The sequence below is a fragment of the Ruditapes philippinarum genome, unplaced genomic scaffold, assembly GCF_026571515.1.
Source record: "Ruditapes philippinarum isolate M1 unplaced genomic scaffold, ASM2657151v2 ctg340_1_1_1_1, whole genome shotgun sequence".
Classification (NCBI taxonomy): Eukaryota; Metazoa; Mollusca; class Bivalvia; order Venerida; family Veneridae; genus Ruditapes; species Ruditapes philippinarum.
In genome coordinates this window covers 251825-272581 of record NW_026859220.1, presented here as the reverse complement: position 1 = coordinate 272581, position 20757 = coordinate 251825, and the positions used below count along the sequence as shown (strand labels likewise).

General features: G+C 34.2%; 1 protein-coding gene across 1 annotated transcript; it reads left to right on the top strand.

The window, feature by feature from the left end:
* The first annotated feature begins 3963 nt into the window (after window positions 1–3963).
* On the top strand, window positions 3964–20451 carry LOC132755674 (WAP four-disulfide core domain protein 5-like). Its single transcript, XM_060746568.1, has 5 exons — window positions 3964–4003; window positions 5605–5692; window positions 6719–6844; window positions 13376–13546; window positions 19959–20451. Coding segments are annotated over exons 2-5 (510 nt in total). The 5' UTR covers window positions 3964–4003; window positions 5605–5691; the 3' UTR covers window positions 20171–20451.
* The last annotated feature ends 306 nt before the right edge of the window (window positions 20452–20757 follow it).

The following is a 20757-nucleotide window of genomic DNA, read 5'->3' as shown; positions in this document are numbered from 1 at the left end:
TATGTTATGCTTTTGTTGTTTTTGTTTTTTGCTCTCGGTATTTCTATCCTTCAACGTTAATAAGGGTCAGTCTAGTTTTTAGCATGGATTCCTGGTAGGAACGATGATTTTGAAAGTTATGGGGGTGAAGTCTTTGGATTTATTAGATAAAAAATATATATGCGTATATCTGTCTGGAAGGAGGGTGATCCCTCGGAAGCAAGAATCACACCAAAATTACATGAAAATTGCAGACTCCGTTTGACTGAGTCTGTACATGAGGGATAATGAAAAAGCGCAACATCCTTCGTGCCCTTAGCACTACACAATTTCCGATGCTTAAAAATGCCGGAATCCCCCCGAAGGATAAAAAAATATAAAAACACTGAAAACTACAAGCTGAAGGCCATGTTATAGACACAAAGAATGGCAGATTTTACATCGCATTTCGGATACCAATAATTGACATGTTTTATTGGCACGTACAACAAAGTATTCAAAATAAAAGTAAAATATTTAGATAACTAAATGATTGAAAATACAATAATGGTATACAAATAATGACAAAACCGGGTGAGAATGATATCACTGGCTTGTCTTATCGACACGTACAACAAAATATAGAAAATATTAGTGAAAAAACCTTGATAATTAGATACTTTTAAAAAAGCAATTATAGAATAGAAAATAATTACAAATTTGAATAAGAATGATATGAATTGCAAAATGAACTCTAAAGAATCAATCTAGATTCTCTAATAAAAGAAATATCAAGTATTTATTGCGATTGTTTTTTGTCATGAAATTACATAAATGAAGATATCATCATCTGCTGTGTCTCGAATATTCTAGAATATCGGTAGTAAATCGTCTATAATCTCATATTACAAAACATTCTTATCAAATAAAAAACTCATCACAAAAAGAACACAACCACAAATAGAAGATCATTCTTAACACAGACACAATATGACATTCTGAAAAGATTAATACAATTGTATATACATCTAAAAAAATGTGCTGAAGTAGAATCATGGTATTATTTAAGGCACAATTTGCTCCTGAAACCAAATACATCAATACTAAAAAGCCAACAACGCCAAAAACCAACAACGTTTTTTGAAAAGGACACACATGCGTCTAATAAAGTCTAGATAATAGTTTTAGAGCATGTTAGGTGCTTATCACCTTGAGAAAGTAACGCTGAATATAAAATTATTTACAGTAAGAACAGTAATGTAGAAAAAGTAGAATTTTGGCTGCCATACAAAATACTAAATCAATATAACTGTACTTAGTACTAAAAAGTTATAAATTCAAAAGATTATTCAGGAAGTTGGCCAATGACTTTTTGGAATATATAAAGTTACACCAAAAAATTAAGATGATTTTAATACTTTTAAATAAATCATCCCTGAGGCATAATGGGCTTTTAAATGACATTGTAACAACTCAGACAAATGGCTAAAGGTAGGATTGTGCGTGTAAAAACAAAAAGTAACACCTTATTATATTTTAATGTCACAGTTCATGATGCTTGCTTAAGGTTGAATTCTCCTTATTATTTACCTCCACATTAGAGAGTATTTAAATATGCTTCAAATATTGTCGACTTGCCTTGAAACTGCGAAAGGTTTTTATTTAAGCTGGATGATGGACGTGTCTTATCAATTTATTTTAAGATATTTATCACTTGCAGTTTGACCAATCTCCTTCTAATAGAATATATATATCAATGTAGATGTAAAGGTTACATGACTCTGTTACGTAAAGATAACAGTTCCATTCGCGAAAAACAACATTTCTCGTCTGCAGCGCATAAAAGTGTAAAATTTAGCTGTCATAATCGTGACCTTGTAACTATATTATACAAGGCACGTGGTCATAGCACGTAAAAACTTGCAAATAAATACATTTGAACAATAAAGTGATATTGTGCGTAATACAATGTGACAAAATATCATGAATCAAACAAAAAGCATGCAAACATTACAACAAAACAGGCATGAATCTACCACATTTTCTGTAAACATAAATCAAAATCACTTACGAACATGAGCATTCTGCTATGCTATATTATATTAATTTTATAAAAGTGCACGTTTGTAACAACGGTTTCAATTGGCTATATTAAAGATGATTAAAGACCTTTTTACGACGTGGTTCGTTGCTATATTAAATCAACCGGATGTAGTATATTCTCACGCATGCGCAGTCTCAGTAGGGCAAAAAATCATCGCCCTGTATAAAAATGTAGTAGACGTTCATACGATACAATTCTGAGTTAGTTGACAATAAAAAGTAATATGTATATATTAAAAAGCTTTTAACTAAACACAAAATATGCCTTTAGAGTTTTGCAGCTATGAAAAGACAAAGAAAAGATGATATTTATTTTAAAAATCCCATTTGAGACACGTCGGACTTGAATGTCCTTGAGATAATTGCTGTAAAAAAACTTGAAATATGTTTAATATCGTGAAAAATGATCTACTTTCTATAGAAATAATTGATACAAAAACTACAGAAGTTTATATAACATAAAATCTAAGTTAATTATCATTCTGAAAATAAGGTCAGAACATGTTTTTAGTATTCAGTTTGCCTGGCTGATTTGACTGTGATGTCAAACCGTCACATATTTACATTTAATTTGTTTTACAAAATCTTGAGAAGTTAACAACATTTCATAGATGGGTAGCAAATAAAACACATTTTTATCCGGTTTATCGTAACACATTTTCAAAATCTAGGAAAATGCATCCCACACTATTTGTCACTTCACAAAATTAATTCCAAACATTGACATGATATGTATATGTAAGTTTTTTTTAATAACGATTATCAAAATTGGGTAGTAAGATTTGTTATGGTACTAAAATGTCCCGGTCGAATGATATTGTATGCTAGTTGAAAAAAAAACAACCGGTCATGTGCACATGACCATGTTTGTGTGACACGTCAATCAATGTAATCAAAGGAAGTGTAAACTACCAAGTGTGTAATATTACGCAATACACGGGTAATATATTTCAAGTCACTGATGAAAATGTCGTCTAATGAAACTTTAATACCTTAACCAGAGGGCTTTTGTACATGCACTTTTATATTAGTAAGTCCGGCATATTTTCTTATATCTATTATACATATCAAACCATCTATCATACATAACAAACCACGTTTTATGTGCTTTATTAATGCCAAAATTACTGTGTTTCGTGTGACATAACTTGAAAAGAAAGAGAATATTAACCATGTAATTCGCTTTCACGACAACTACCTTAGAAGTTCAGTGCTTTAATGATGACACAAGCATACCTTAACTGAAGACATATCCAAGCGACGCATTTCAGAACACTTAAATGCAAGACATGGTTAATTCTTATGCTTGTATACGAAGTTTTTTTGTCAGAATCGAATGCGACATTCAGGGTCTTTCAAATCTGAAAAACCCTGAATTTATGCGTTTTTAAGTTAATTACTTAATTTCACCATTGTTAGTTATTTACCAAAATAAACTATTCTAAACGTATGGTGATTAATCATTTAGATTCAATCAAATGGAAGTTACCGAATACTGATAAAATCAAATATTTTGTTGATGCTTTTTGACCTTCGCAGAATGCTACTTCCGTTTCTATGGACATATCGTATTGTGAAAAGGTCTATATTATCTATTTATACGGCTGTTGCAAATTCAAGAATGTGTTTTTAAGCCTTACCAAAGAATCCTTTTACCACTGTATGCAGTTTTATCATTTTTGTCTAGCTGTTTGTCTAACCATACAACTGTTTACACTTGACCATTTAAACTGTCAAAATGTATATCTTTTAATAACTTGCATTATAATTTATGAAAAAAAATCACAATATTTTCTTCATATAGATGAAGGGAATATCGCGCAAGTGTTTCATCATTTTGAACATTAAACCCAACAATATTTATAAACAAGCCAAACATATTTCTTCTGTTTATTTTCAGATTTTACTCGGATGTCTTGCCTTTGTGAAAACCCAAATCTGTGTAAGTATAATTAGAGTCACACACTTCCTGTAGCTTCCTTAATCAGCCAAAGAATGCATTAAAGCTTTTTATCAGGCACTGGTTGCACTGTTTATACAGTATAAGTTGATGGGAACAACTGTCTGAAACGATTTGCCACGTATAGCATATAGCATGCATTGTCTGTAACTACTTCCAAAATGAAAATGAATACTACCTGTAATCACTTTTAGGAAACAAACACATCACATATCTACTTTTGTTCTAAAAGTAGATAGTCAGTAAGTACCACTTATAACAAATGAAGACCGTCGTAGCTAACATTACTAGGAAATGAACACCGTCGTAAATAACATTACTAGGAAATGAACACCGTCGTAACTTACATTACAAAGAAATGAACACCGTCGTAACTTACATTTCTAGGAAATGAACACAGTCGTAACTAACATTACTAGGAAATGAACACCGTCGAAAATAACATTACTAGGAACTGAACACCGTCGCAACTTACATTACTAGGAAATGAACACTGTCGTAACTTACATTACTAGGTAATGAACACCGTCGTTACTAACATTACTAGGAAATGAGCACAGTCGTAATTTACATAACTAGGAAATGAACACTGTTGTAACTTACATAAGTAGGAAATGAACACAGTCGTAACTTACATTACTAGGAAATGAACACAGTCGTAACTGACATAACTAGGAAATGAACACCGTGGTAACTTACATTACTAGGAAATGAACACCGTCGTGTTACAGGAGTATCATTAACTCAAGATTTGACTGTGATATACATTTTTATGATTTATTAGTATTTTTAAACATGATTATATTAAGGTTTGCCTCTCTATGTCATGCCGCCAATACAAAGGACCACAATGGAAATAAGAGCTTTTTTGCCCTTTTTTGTGTTATCCTTGGTTTTGGTGAGCATGTCATAGTTTTACTCGTATGTGATATAGTATTTAATAATGCTCATTATTTTATCCTATGTTATATTGTCAACTATGTATATGCTTCCTTTGCCGAAATAAATCTATCTATCTATCTATCTATGTAACTTACATTACTAGGAAATGAACACCGTCGTAACTTACATTACTAGGAAATGAACACAGTCGGAACTATCACTTTGAGGAAATAAACACCGTCCGTAAATACTACTTTAAGTAAAAAAAACGCCATTAGTAAATGCCACTTAAAGAAAATGAAAACAGTCCGTAGCTTCTTTAAAAAATAATTATAAACATCCCATTTCAACTATTAAATGAAAATTACATCGTTTTAAACTACCATTGAAATTGTTTCGAACACCGTCCGTAAGTACGATTTTAAGAAAATTAACTGTACCTACCTCTTGTAGAAAATGAATACCTTTTTTCGGTGGCATTACATCTCTGTGATGAACATCCAGACTGTAATACAGTCCGACCCACTTATATTTTCTTGTTTTAACAACAGAAGTGTTCATCTGAGGACGTGGCTCTTTGAACATGACTTCATTAATATATTTTACGCCTGTAGTAATGTGCTTGGGATCCATAATGACTTTTAATGAATACCGAATTTCTTAATAACTGACTTTTAAAGTTTGACCATTTTTTCCTACAGGATTTGAACTGCGGTCCAGGATACCGATGTGCCTTAAGATTAAGCACGTGTGATTACCCACCTTGTCCTTCATTTCCAACCTGTGCAAGTAAGTCACGTGGACATCGGATGCGCGTTCTTTTCTGTTCTATATATAGTTTTTTGGTAGTATTTCATACATCAGTTTACAGCGAAATTGTGCTTTCCATCTATGTACGCTGTTCATGTATTGCTGTTGCTTCCTTTTTTTCTTTCTTTTTTTAAAGGTTAGATCTTTTGGTTTTCTCTTAATTTTATTAGATTTATTTGAAATAAATTCAAGACTTGGAATTTTCGCATTCATTGTTATACATGCAAAATCTGAACGTACATATTTTTAGATTATACTACCATAGGTTTAAATATGTAAATTATTATATGGGAATAAATCCAAGTTGCGTGCATTTCTGTTTAACTATATCTTAACAAATGCTTCTAGATTTTATTTCATTTCCGTTGCTTTATATTATTTGTATGCTTTTAATTGTTGTGCCAAATCAATTTATGAGCCCTGAATATCATAAGATTAGCTGATGAAATTTATACTTATTTGTAGTGTCATTTTTGTTTTGTTACTTCCCTGTGTGTGGTTTTATTTTTCTTTAATTTTATAGACGAAATGTGTCTATAAGACACCGCAAAGGTTTCAATACACATGAATTATTTGTTGTATTACACAAGAAAAGATTAAATTAAAGATGAGCAATTAAGAAGCAGGAATATTTTTTTTATTTTTTTTTCTATTAATTCTAAACTTTGAAAACGTGCTAAAATTTGTGTTTGCTTCATTCTCAAGTTTAACAATTTTCAAGTTTTCTACAGACAATGTTTGGGCTTACAACAAGCGACATTTTATGCAATGGCTGATTTTATACACGGAAGACCTCAAATAACACGCTCCTTATTGTAGAATCATTGAATATGCAACAGTTAAGGACTCATCAATGTTGATAAACAAAATTTAAAGAAGAGATGTGGGGCATATATATCACATTGGGCCTTTTTTTTGAAACGGCTGATAATGCTTTTGTATTTGTTTCATGGCGTTTTATACGTTTTGTTGCACAAGATATACAGGCTTATGGTTTATTTGTAGTGACTACGCCGCAACCACAGGGTCATGCATCGTTGATGATTGGAGGACGACATTCTAAAAGTTCGTATAGACATCAACATCGTCGTCGTCACTATAGTCATCATTCACTTATTGAGTCAGTGTCGTGTAAGCATGTTTGTCTGTCTGTCTGCCTGCATGTCTGATTTTTTTCTTTGCCTATTTATATATTGCTTGCCATTCTTTTAAGTGACTTTTTCCGTTTGTTCAGTGATTTTGATATACAAAATGTATTAATATCTACATTGACATCCGTTTCAGTCGTTCACTGTTTCAATAATATTTTGTCTGATAAAGAATGAGTAGATATAGTCCTTCATTTTTTAAAGTTATAAAGTTAAATTTTACCTTTATTATTGAAAAAGATTTCTTTCTCTTAAATTGTCACTGCGATATACCGTACCCCGGATATTGCTCAATATTATGAGGACTTTCATCCCATTTCGCGACTTTGAACGGGGAACGAAGGTAAGTTCAGCAACGATTTTTTCCAAACTAATGGCTATTTCATTTATCTAAACGGGTTTTATATATCTAGAGTTATTTTTGTAGCTCTAAAAGACATAAAAGTATTACAGGTATTTGTGAAATTGATTAAACTACCCCTAAACGATCCGCTGCTCACTAGAAAAAACTGACCGCGATGCTGTAGTTATTTTATAACCAATTTTAAAAAAAATTGAATCGAGCAATTTTTTTTATTCACAATCCAAGTATGCTTTGTCCAAAATTCAGGCAAAAATTGTGAAAGTACAAAAAGATACAGGCCAAAAAAGATACAAGAAAGTGTACCGAGTATTGATTTTAAGTGTACAGAGTATTGCAAAATAGCCCAATTTTAGTGTACAGTGTATTGCAAAACAGAATGAGCACATTTGTATGGAAAATCGATATTTTTGTCTATTATTTTTGTCTATTTTACGTCTGTTTATCGATTCCATCTTATTTTGCTGATAATGTACAGTTGATATGATATTTATTCAAATATTTCAGATTCAACAATGCATTTTCAGTGTTATTACTGTTCTTTTTCTACGGGCAAATACAGAGATTTAATTTCCAATTTGATTGAAAGTCACACTATGGGTGAAATAAAATGTGTGCAGAGTCGCAAGCAGGGTCGGGAGCAGGTAGAACCATCAAAATCTTTAAATACATGTCTCAAGAAAATGTGTGTCTGAAAAGAAGAAGAATACAAAACAAATTAAGATGACATCAATTATAGGTTTTTACAGGGCAAGTTTGCCTTAAGAAACATATCGACACACTTAGTAAAATATTGTCCCGCGGGCTTATGCCGTCCAAGTATGCCGGTATCGTCTTAACATTTTAATGCATGAGGATATTGCGAAAAATGGCTGTTTTCATTGAATTAAGCCTCCTGTTACAAGTTCAAACTGCTATGAAACTATAAAAAAAATGCTTCAATACTGATCAAGCTGGGCACAAATGTTGGCTGAACCATAGCCTGTGGAATAGCATGCTCAATTTCAAATTCCAGTTACCATGGCAACGAGAGGACGTCTAAAATTGCAAAAAAATCTCTATTTTGCGTTGTTTTCTTTTCCCATAAAAACTGATTTCAAGTGCAGCAACTTCTCAATTGATTGAGATAAAGTTTAAGTTAAGGCTTTTCGGCGTTGAATACACGGCACTTTTAAATCGATCTGAGGCCATTATACCCCCGCCCCACAAGTCCAAAATCTCGGCGATTAGAGGGGCTACTGCCCCACTTCAAATTCCCTAACAGAAGGGGCACATCCCCCCTGTGGCACCCCCTTGATGTACCTCTTTATTGAGGTTTTACACTATTTGAGGCCTCAAAAGGGGTGTGGTGTGAAGCCTTCACAACACGCATTTATGAAGTGAAAGGTTATAAGGAACATAACCTTTTTATTGCATCTGCTGTCCTTAATCATAATCTTATTAAAATCCATTATTCGGTTTTTGAGGTGTACATACGGTAACTCGTTGCTAATGACGTAACAATTTTCACGTGCAGACGGTCTGCCGTTGCTAGAGTGCATGTGCAAAATGACCGAAATTTACCTTTATATGGATTTTTGGCATAGTAGGAAGTCGGTTGATATTAGATATTGGCACATGTCATGGTTCAGAACTGTTCATTATTTCGGGATGATGATAAGAAAGCGGCGGGATAGCTCAGTCGGTAGATCTCGAGCCGCGGTACGGTATTCCAAGGGTCCCGGGAATTAGTGAACAGTTTTGAACCGTGACACACTTCCTCAATACCGTCTATTATTGAAAATCTTGAGGCAGCATACATGCACTTTGGATGCATTTCTTACTATTTAAAGTAAGATATGCAATAATTATTAACAAAGTCTGGAAAGGTTGTTCCTTCGATAGCAACGAGAACTTTGTAAACACAGAAAATTGCTGGGTACGTTTGACTGAGATTTTTCATCAGCAGAAAATCTGGATTACTTGCAGATGTTTCCAGTAAAGTACCTCCGAGCTCTGCCTATTCTGCACATATAGTATACACAATAAGATATATTTAAGATTAAATGTGGTAAATACTCTGTGTTTACTACTTGTATTTACTCTATATTAATAACCAATATTCGTTACACTAAAGGCAATACTCGTGACACCAGCGGGCAACTCCAACGCAATACTCGGTACACTGACAGGTGTATTTATTCTCAAAATGCACTGTCATCTGAGGTTCTATTGTTGATTGAACATTTAAAACATATGCATTATCATCATTAACACATTTCACTCGATTCAAGTTTTTCTTTTAAGGAAGTATATGCAGAAAAACATCAAATTTAACTGATCCGAGCTCATTTATCACGTGAGCAAAGAGACAAATTATACCTCCTTATTACATTTCAAAGCTATTACTAAACATTTTTGGGGTTTCAGTAACTAGAGAAATTATCGAAGTATCTGTTTTGCTATAAAATTTATATCAAACCAATTCAAAATGACTAAATATCGTCACTGAACTTACCTTCTTTCCACGTTCAAAGTCGCGAAATTGGATGAAAGTCCTCATTATATCGAGCAATATCCGGGGTACGGTTTACCGCAGTGATTGTAGTATATAATTGATTTTGTAGAAAAAATCGGACGAACTCACTCATTCAGTTCTTTAAATATGTTTCAAACAAAATTAAGAAAGATAATAAGAAAGACGTAATAATGATTAGATCACATGAAACTCTATTTATTCACAATAAAGTAATAATAAAGTTAGTTCATCTTGTAATTTGTTGCGACATACAACTTCTTAACAAGTTGTTCAAACTGTTAAAAATTATAATTTAATCAGTGAACGAATGAAATGGATGTCAATCTGTAAACATTTATATATCAATATCAAAATCAATGGAAACTGTTGAAACAAGGCGATATTAGTTCTACATCCAGTGGACATTCGGTAGTGATTCTTTTCTCCGGCTATTGTTAAATAATTTATTAACCTACCTAATAACATACTTTTCAAATCTTTGTAAAGAAACATTAAAAGTCGGAATAGAATATTATATAAATTAAGTTGGTAGTATAACTGAAAAAGAAAATATAGGCACGTTTGTTTATGATCGTGACTGAAAAACAATAGGTGTTAATCTTAGGAATAAGAGTGTATTCATATTTACTGCACGATTTCTGAAATGATCTTTTTTACGCGTGTCATTTAACATGAAACCGTTGTTGTTGTTGTTTTTTATAACAATAGTGTGCTCTCTGATTAGTAACATTTCAAAAGGGCACTTTTAACGCGGTACATTTACTTAAAGATTAACAATCTTGGTAATTCTATTAGATATAAATTGTTCTACAAACTATTTCCTTCTAACATTTTAATGACGACATTGTATACATTTTCATGAGCTATTTCATGTGGTCTAAAAATTAAGAAAAAAATCGAAAATGGAAATGACTTGAAATGAATTAAAAGGGGAAGTCCTTTAATGAATGTTACTTCTTATTTATTTGTTACAGTGTCTTTTTAATAGAAGTTGAAATGCTTGAAAATAAGGTGCCATGGGATGATATTTACTGCAATTTGTTACATCCCCATCATATTTCATTTGGGGCTCATTATAGCACCAACAATTCGGCGCGGTATGACCAGATATGTTTCATTGTTCTGTTGAACCCAAACAAACAATATGGAAACAAAACTGAACTGAATGTCTCTTTAAAGCATTTCTTATTTTGAGAAATCCATTTACAATTTCAATGATTGGTTATTTTGTCACAATTTATATGATATCTAAAGTGGTAACATTCATGAAAAAAAAAATATAACATAAATATATATTACATATAATAAGCAATAAAATTTGTTCAATACATTTAATTTTATTTTGTTTTTGATAATTTCTACATCAGAATTAATGATGGCACTTAATAAGATTATTTTGGCCGCACAAAAAAAAATATACATATATGTATCGACCGTCATCTTAAACTTCACCTTTAATATTTCAAGGATGCGGATCGGCAATAAGTCAGTACTCAGTTGACATCTTCAGAACAATTTAACGTAAAATGGAGTTGACATGTAGCATCAACGCACTTTGGGGTTCATTTCTCAGCTTTGACCCCAAGGTGTTTTTGACCGTATCTAGTGCTGTAAGGTTTACCTCATTTTGCGGTTGGATCCCTAATGCGCATGACAAATGCTTACAATGCTTAAGTTCTTTAAACTGAAAACCTTGAAATACTTAACATGGAGTTTAGGATGACGGTTGATATTTATAACTCAAAAATAATGTTTCTAAGCCTTAACCATTTAAAATCTGATGTAGCAAATATTGAATAAAATGTATTTGACGGTTAATAATTAATCGTGATACAAATTAATCAATTTTATTATTTATCTTATTATATCACGAAATCGTGACGATGTAACAAACTATTTTAATTGTAAATATATCCCTTATAATAGCACATGTTTCGAAGAGCATTCTGTTCCGACAGCCATTTAGAGATAAGTTTTGGTGCTATTAATTAATTGATTGGAATATTATAGATGTATTGTAGTTTACATCATCTCATTGCATCTTTTCAAACAATTCATTTCTGTTTGAATTACTTGTAAATGGCATTCATCATAATTTAGGGCTACTGCTGTAAATTTATTTCAAGTCCATTTCACAATTTACATTGTTTTTAAATATTTGAACCACATGACATCGCTTATGAAAACGTATACAATGTCAAATATCTTTAGAATTTTAGAAGAAATATATTTTGCAAATCAATGGACAGCTATACAGAATGACCATGATCACTGGATGAGTAAGTTCCGTTGAGTAAATGTTTTTCTGATTGCAATCTTGTAAAGTATATGTATTTCTGGTTGCCATTCTGTAACAGCCTGCCGTTTTGAAATCTTTTATACGTTTGTCAGGTATCAGTCATGTTACTTTATGAAAGTAACTACATGTTCTAATATTGTTAACTTTAAAGTATTCTTAAATATACATTAATATGTTTCGTTATGACGTATTGTAAATTCTTTGGCCATTTTGGACTCTGTCTTGTAAATTGCAAGACTGAGAAATTCAATATAAATATTGTTGAAAAACACAAGACATACGTGAATTTGATATAAATGTGCACTTATAATCTTGATCAGTATATTGAATTTATATTATTTGGCATCAATCTTGGAATCCATCTTCAATGTTTCATTTTTAATTGCAATGGTTGAAAGATGGCCTCAACGGTATTCTTTTCAATGAAAGTCTTTTCTACAACATTCAACAGAGAGAAAACTATAATAAATTATAAAGAAATGTTACACACCTTTCATATAACTAGACATAGGAAGAATCCAGATTTTAATGGGTCGTTTTCAAATCCTATGGTATTAGGAACATTGCAATTTGCAAAATGTGTGTGATACGCAACCGCTACACTTATCGGCCCATACTGGTGATTCAGATGCAATAGTCAAATACTATGTTACCTAATGTATTACACTCAATGTATATCAACCATATTCATGTACAATGTATATCTTACTTTTAGGCCTCGATTCTTTGAGACACAAAACTTAACATAAAAACAATCAATTGCAAAATGCAATACTTAGGTTTAACCAACATAATTATTTAAAATAAAAGAAAAAAAAAAGAAAATAACACAACACTTTTTTGTTATTCGACTTGATTAATACATTTCGCCCATTGGAATTAACTGCAAAACGTTACTCCAAAATATCACCAAAATTCATTTGTGTGTCTGATAATTTCAAATGTACCTGTGTAACTCACTTTGAGGTCAACATTTGTTTTGGGATTAGACCTCAAAATACGTTTGGTTCCAAAGTTCATTGATATGGCTCATTATTAATTTGTTACAAATAAAACAACTCTTGGTAGAGTCACCGACCTTTCGTTAGATGGTTGTTGGTTCTATACTCATAGTGGTCAGGGAAAAATGAATGTAGTTACCCAGAAAGATTTAAAAAAACAACTCTTTTTAGAACATAAAAAAACTATACATATTTGTTTAGACAGGCCAATTATGTCGGAACATAGAAAATGATCATCTATTTGTTGAAAAAGCTTTTATTTCTTCTATTTTATTTCATATTTGTTAATTATTCGTTTGCTGTTTCTTATATATATAAATTTGTTTATTAAGCAGCCAATGGTCTTCCAGCGTGGGGCCTTGCAAATACTGAGAGACCTGGGCGGTGCCCTACTTCCACTCCAACCGGCCCGTGCATTAATTCCTGCAGAATAGACAGTGACTGTCCTCAACATCAGAAGTGTTGTGAGAATGATTGTGGTCGAACCTGTAGAACAACCATTAATAGTAAGTATTATATCAATCCATATCATGCTTGTTATCTTAATGAATGGAACCGCGAACGGTGCAGAACAGGATATGACGCCACTGATCTTGGTCTGCATTGGTGTCAATGTGGCCATACCACGTGACTTTTCGGGTAATGTACACTCAGGTTTTTCACCGATTCAGGTAGGTTTTTCATCAATAACTTTGCTCTTACTCAACCAATTTTGGTCAGATAAGACGCAATGTACCAGGAATTATATCAGCTACCCAGAGTAAATCAACGTTTGAAAAAACCCTGAATGATTTTTGAAAACATTCGAGTACAGTTTTGTTTTCATAGCCGGGACGAGGTAACGGTACACAACAAGCGTTTTCTAGCAAGTCGTCCGTTCTTTTTGAAAAATATGTTAAATCTTACAGATTTACTTTGTTTAATGTATCACGTGAATGAAGTGATGTTGTAGCATATTTTCATATTGAAATGGTACTGAACACACTCTATGTTAAAAGGTACGGTACACACAAAATTTTAGTCTATTTGAAATAAGTCTGAAAAATATATGAAATTTTGTTTTAAATTATTATGGGAGTGTTTATTTATTTTTCAAATTTACTTATTTTATTAACCCTACGCGAGTCTTATGGCCCGTTTTACAAGATATCATTATACATACAGTTTGATGTCCACATGATTACTTAAAAACAAAAGAACGTTTTAATAGAATATCGCGCACAATCCAATTAAAAATGTTTTGCAATTAATAGTTTTGTTGTAACATGTTCATATTACAGTTAAGTTAATGTGGAAGACGTCATCAGTAAACATTTGAGAAAACAAAAGTAGATACATGTATTTGAAATCTAACTAAAAAAAAATACAATTTTAACATACACTTTAGATATCAATGTTTAACGTCCTTCATAATGAAATCATTTTGATTATCTTGTATATCAATGTTATTAAGGATGAATTTTGCTAAGAAGGTGAAGCCGGTTTTGAATCTATTTTTCATGATTGTGATGTGATTGTAACATGTGCTTTCTTCTGTGGTTACATTCTATCTTTTATAACATTATTTTTTTTCTTTGCAAAAATATTCTATATTTCCATACGTTGGAATAATTGTGTCGTTTGACTTTCAAACGACATTTGAGCCGCATCACGACAAAACCAACATAATGGGTGTGCAACCAGCATGGATCCATACCAGCCTGCGCATCCGCGCAGTCTGATCAGGATCCATGCTGTTCGCTATCAGTCTCTCTACTTGTTATAGGGTTGGTAAATATAGTGTAAAAATGCTTAGCTGATATGCTCAGCTGGCTAAGCAATCTAGCGGGACATTCCAAAATATAGTGTAAAAATGCTGCGCTAAATTGCTCAGCTGGCTAGGCAATCTAGAAGGGCATTCCTAAATAAAGTTAAAAATGCTCAGCTGGCTAAGCAATCCTGAGCATTCCTAAATATAGTGTAAAAATGCTCTGCTGGCAAGCTCAGCTGGCTAAGCAATCTAGCAGAGCGTTCCAAAATATAGTGCGAAAAATGCTCTGCTGGTATGCTCAGCTAGCTAAGTAATCTAGCAGGGCATTCCTAAATATAGTGTTAAAATGCTCAGCTGGCTAGGCAATCCAGCAAAGCATCTGAAAATTAGTGTAAAATGTTCTGCCGGAATGCTGAGCTGTCTAGACAAACTAGCAGGGCATTCTTAAATAAAGTATAAATTTCGTTGGTCTGCAACTGATTATTTGGCACTCGTAGACTTTCTGAAATATTTAGTGCCAATGCAGATAATGACATTTTTTACTTCTACGGGACCCTAAAGTGTCTACATTTGTATTTTTTTGGTCTCCGACTGATTCTTGGACGATCGCAGACTTTCAGGATTTTTTGGTGTTAATGCACATAATGACATTTGTGAATTTATAGGACCATCCTGAGTCCATTTCGTTGGTCTGCGAATGTTTCTGGAACACTCGCAGACTTTCAGAAATTGTCGGTGCCAATGGAGATAATGACAGTTTTACTTCGAAAGGACCCTCCTGAATATATTTCGTTGGTCTGCGACTGATTCTGAGTCACTTGCAGACTTTCAGGAATTTTGGTGTGAAAGCAAAAAAAATGATATTTCTGCCTTATTGGGACCTTTCTGAATCCATTTTTTTTTAGGTCTGCGACTGATCCTGAGACACTCACAGACTTTCAGGAATTTTTGATGTCAAGGCAGATAATGACATTTTTTACTTCTAGGGACCATCAAGGGTCCATTTTTTTGGTCTGCGACTTAATCTTGGACAGTCACAGACTTTCAGGAATTGTTGGTGCCAATAGAGATAATAACAATATATGTCATTTTTAATCATCCAGAGTCTTTTTCGTTGGTCTGCGACTGATTATAGGGCACTTGCAGACTTTCAGGAATTTTTGGTGCTAATGCAGATAATGACATTTAAGGGTAAAAATGCTCTGCTTATGACTAAGGGGTCCTTAAAAGTAAAAAGTCATGATCTGCAATGGCACTAAACATCCTGAAAGTCTGCGAGTCTCAAGGCATCAGTCGCAGACCCAAGAAATGTACTCTGGCGGTTCCCTTAAAGTCAGAAATGTCATTATCTCCATTGGCATCAAAATTCCTGAAAATCTGCAAGTGTCCCAAAATCAGTCGCAGACCAGCGAAATGAACTCTGGGGGGTCGCTAGAAGTCAAAAATGTCATAATTTCCATTTGCACCAGAGATTTCTGAAAGTCTGCGGATGTCCCAGATTCAATCGCAGACCATAAAAATGGACATCATCTCTATTGGCACCAAACTTTCCTGAAAGTCTGCGAGTGTCCAACAATACGCTGCAGGCCAATGAAGTGGACTCTAAAAGGTCCCTAGAAGTCAAAAATATAAATATTTCCATTGGCACCAACCAAAATATGAATATTTCCATTGGCACCAACCATTCCTGAAAGTCTGCGAGTGTCCAAGAATCAATCGCAGACGACCAAAATGGAATCTTGAGGGTCCCTAGAAGTCTTAATTGTCATTATCAGCATTGGCACCAAAATTCCTGAAAGTCTACGAGTGTCCTTCAAAAAGTCGCAGGACAATAAAATAGTCTCTAAAAGTTCCTTAGAAGTCAAAAATATCATTATTTCTATTTACACCGACAATTCCTGAAAGTATGCGAGTGCCTCAGAATTGCCTAGAAGTCGAAAATGTCAATAAAACTTTGGCAACAATAAATCCTGGAACTCAAAATCAGTCTGCCAACTGAGCATTCCACCAGAGCATTTTTTAACTATATTTCGGCATGCCTTGCTAGATTGCCTAGCCAGATTAGCATTCCACCAGAGCATTTTTACACCATATTTAGTAATGCCCTGCTAGATTGCCTAACCAGCTGAGCATTCCCACCAGAGCATTTTTTCACTATATTAAGGAATGCTCTGCTATAGTGCCTAGCCAGCTGAGCATTCCTGCAGAGCATTTAAACACTTTATTTAGTAATGCCCTGCTAGATTGCCTAGCCAGCTTAGCATTCCACCAGAGCATTTTTACACTATATTTCGTAATGCTCTGCTAGATTGCCTAGCAGCTTAGCATTCCACCAGAGCATTTTTACACTATATTTAGGAATGCCCTGCTAGATTGCATAGCCAGCTTAGCATGCCAGCAGAGCATTTTTACACTATATTTAGAAGTGCCCTGCTAGATTGCCTAGCCAGCTTAGCATTCAAGCAGAGCATTTTTACACTATATTTAGTCATGCCCTCCTAGATTGCCTAACCAGCTTAGCATTCCAGAAAAGTATTTGTTCAATATATTAAGTAATGCTATACTAAATTGCCTAGCCAGCTTAGCATTCCAGCAGAGCATTTTTACACTGTATTTAGTAATGTCCTGCTAGATTGCCTACCCAGCTTAGCATTCCAGCAGAGCATTTTTACACTATATTTAGTAATGCTCTGCTAGATTGCCTAGCCAGCTTAGCATTCCAGCAGAGCATTTTTACACTATATTTAGTAATGCCCTGCTAGATTGCCTAGCCAGCTTAGCATTCCAGAATAGCATTTGTACACTATATTTAGTAATGTCCTGCTAGATTGTCTAGCCAGCTTAGCATTCCAGAAAAGCATTTGTTCAATATATTTGGTAATGCTCTGCTAGATTGCCTAGCCAGCTTAGCATTCCAGCAGAGCATTTTTATATTGTATTTAGTAATGTCCTGCTAGATTGCCTAGCCGCCAGCTTAGCATTCCAGCAGAGCATTTTTACACTGTATTTAGTAATGTCCTGCTAGATTGCCTACCCAGCTTAGCATTCCAGCAGAGCATTTTTACACTATATTAAGTAATGCTCTGCTAGATTGCTTAGCAAGCTTAGCATTCTAGCAGAGCATTTTACACTATATTTAGTAATGCCCTGCTAGATTGCCTAGTCAGCTTAGCATTCCAGAATAGCATTTGTACACTATATTTAGTAATGTCCTGCTAGATTGCCTTCCCAGCTTAGCATTCCAGAAAAGCATTTGTTCAATATATTTAGTAATGTCCTGCTAGATTGCCTACCCAGCTTAGCATTCCAGCAGAGCATTTTTACACTGTATTTAGTTATGTCCTGCTAGATTGCCTACCCAGCTAAGCATTCCAGCAGAGCATTTTAACACTGTATTTAGTAATGCTCTGCTAGATTGCCTAGCCAGCTTAGCATTCCAGCAGAGCATTTTTTCACTATATTTAGGAATGCCCTGCTAGATTACCTAGCCAGCTTAGCATTCCAGCAGAGCATTTTTAAATGCCCTGCTAGATTACCTAGCCAGCTTAGCATTCCAGAATAGCATTTGTACACTATATTTAGTAATGTCCTGCTAGATTGCCTAGCCAGCTTAGCATTCCAGCAGAGCATTTTTACACTATATTTAGTAATGCCCTGCTTGATTGCCTAGCCAGCTGAGCGTTCCAGCAGAGCATTTTTTTACTAAAGCTAGGAATGCTCTGCTAGATTGCCAAGACAGCTGAGTATTGTAGCAGAGCATTTTTACACTATATTTAGGAATGCCCTGCTAGATGCCCAAAACAGCTGGGCATTACAGCAGATCATTACCTTCCCTATATAAATTGAAATGCCTTTTTGCTTAGCTCACTGTTCACTGCTAACTTCTCACATACCAAAATTTTGTGTGTATAGTACTTTTAAAAATAATAGTGTGTTCCGTGTCATTTCAATATAACTTTAAGAAAATATTCTAAAACATCACTGCATTGGATCCTGGATACAGGATACATTGGACATTTTAAATCTATAAGATTATGCATTCATTTTTCTAAGAAACAGTAAAAAAGAACGGACGACTTACTTGAAATCGCTTTTTGTGACAATGAGTGTGTATTGCTACCTGCAGCTGGACCCCAACTGTACACGAATGTTTTCAGAAACCATTCAGGTGTTCAAAACTTTGATTTACAGTGGGTAGCTGATATAATTACTGGTACTCTGCGCCTTATCTGATCAAAATCGGTTACGTAACAGCAAAGTTATTAATAACAAAATCATACCTGAATCGGTGCGTGTACCGTACCCGAAAAGTCACGTGGTATGGCCACATTGGTCGCCAGCATGCTAACAATTTTCAGCTAGTTGTATGATTAACTCAAAAGCGACAATGAACGAAACTATTACAGTTAAGTATTTTCGCTATCTATGCCTTTTTGGTGGCTGATTTGGTACACTTGTGTGCGTCGACAAAGCGCGAATGGCGCTTACGAAGCACACCAGAACAGTGCGTTGTCGTGCGGCATGTTGTCTCGATATCACATTGTCGCTCGATTAAATCAAAGGATTGGCTATTTGCATATAATATAAGCGAAGCGAAATGGCGACATTCTGATGACGCGCCGAACGACTACGCGTGTGCTTTGCTAGCGACAGGACGTCAAGACGACGGTGCGACAGCGCGACAAGACGAAAAGGCGATAGCGATATAGGTTGTGTTGTCGCTATCGACAACGCAATGCGTAAAGTGTACCAAATCAGCAACCATACACAAGTACATTGGTTTGGTAACGAGTTCTTCCAATTTAAGTTGTAAAGATGATAGGTTTTTTCACTCTGGAATAAGGCAGTAGGCCATACTGAACTTACCAGAGCATAGATCAGCCATCGCATCGTTTTTGGCAGGCTATGAAGGCATTCACCAGTACTAGTAGCCATCACACAAGGATCTGATACAATTAACATGCAAGAACAAAGGTACAGTGCGATTGATTGTAGAAATGATTTCATTGATTAGTCAGAACGAAAGGGACCTGCACCGTCCGGGAATCCGACCAAGATTGCCCGATTCAAAGTCCGACGCTCTGCAAGCTAATCGGACGGTACTCGAAAATAATTTAAGCCTTACTCATTTTTTATACTGAGTACTCATGTTTGTTATTGTTTTGTAGATGCTACCAGAAAGCCCGGCACGTGTGCACGGCGACTGAGTCACGTGACTGGCTCGTGCCAACGTGAGTGTGATGTCGACTCAGACTGCTTAGGATTAAAGAAATGTTGTACCACAAGCTGTGGTGCCATTTGTTCCGATCCTTGCTATTATTGGCTTCAACCCAACCAGAGGTCAAACAACTGGAAATTACCGTTTATATGCAGATATTAATCCTACCATTCACAACGATATAAGATCTGGCGGAACTGTTTCTTAAAATAATGATTAAAGGCACATTAAGTCTCAGAAAAAAATATAAAAAGTTTTTATTTCTGCAGAAATGGCAGACATGAGTTTTATAATGTTTGAATAACGGTTTTAGAGCATTTTACATGCTTATCATCTGAAGACTGGAGTGCTGAATGTAAACTTATTTGTCATAAAAGTAACAAAATGTAAACAAAGTGGTACTTTGACTTACATACAAAATAATAAATCAATTGCTATGAAAACAGAAGCAAAAGCTTGTTCAGGTTATTGTCCAATTAGTTTCTTTTTAGAAACTATAATGGGACATCAAAACTATATGGTTTTTTAGAAATTAAAAGCAATTCTTTGGGATTAAAGGCATATTAAATTATTAATAAGATGCCGTTTCATATTGTAGAGGAGATGATAAAATTTTTATTTTTTATAATCAGTTCAGAATACATTTTGTATCATAAAAGAGGAATAAATATACTTTGTACGTACATTAACATCAGCAAAAGTGCGAGCCGAAGATGTATTTAAAAGGTGCATAAGCGTTATTTGTGCAT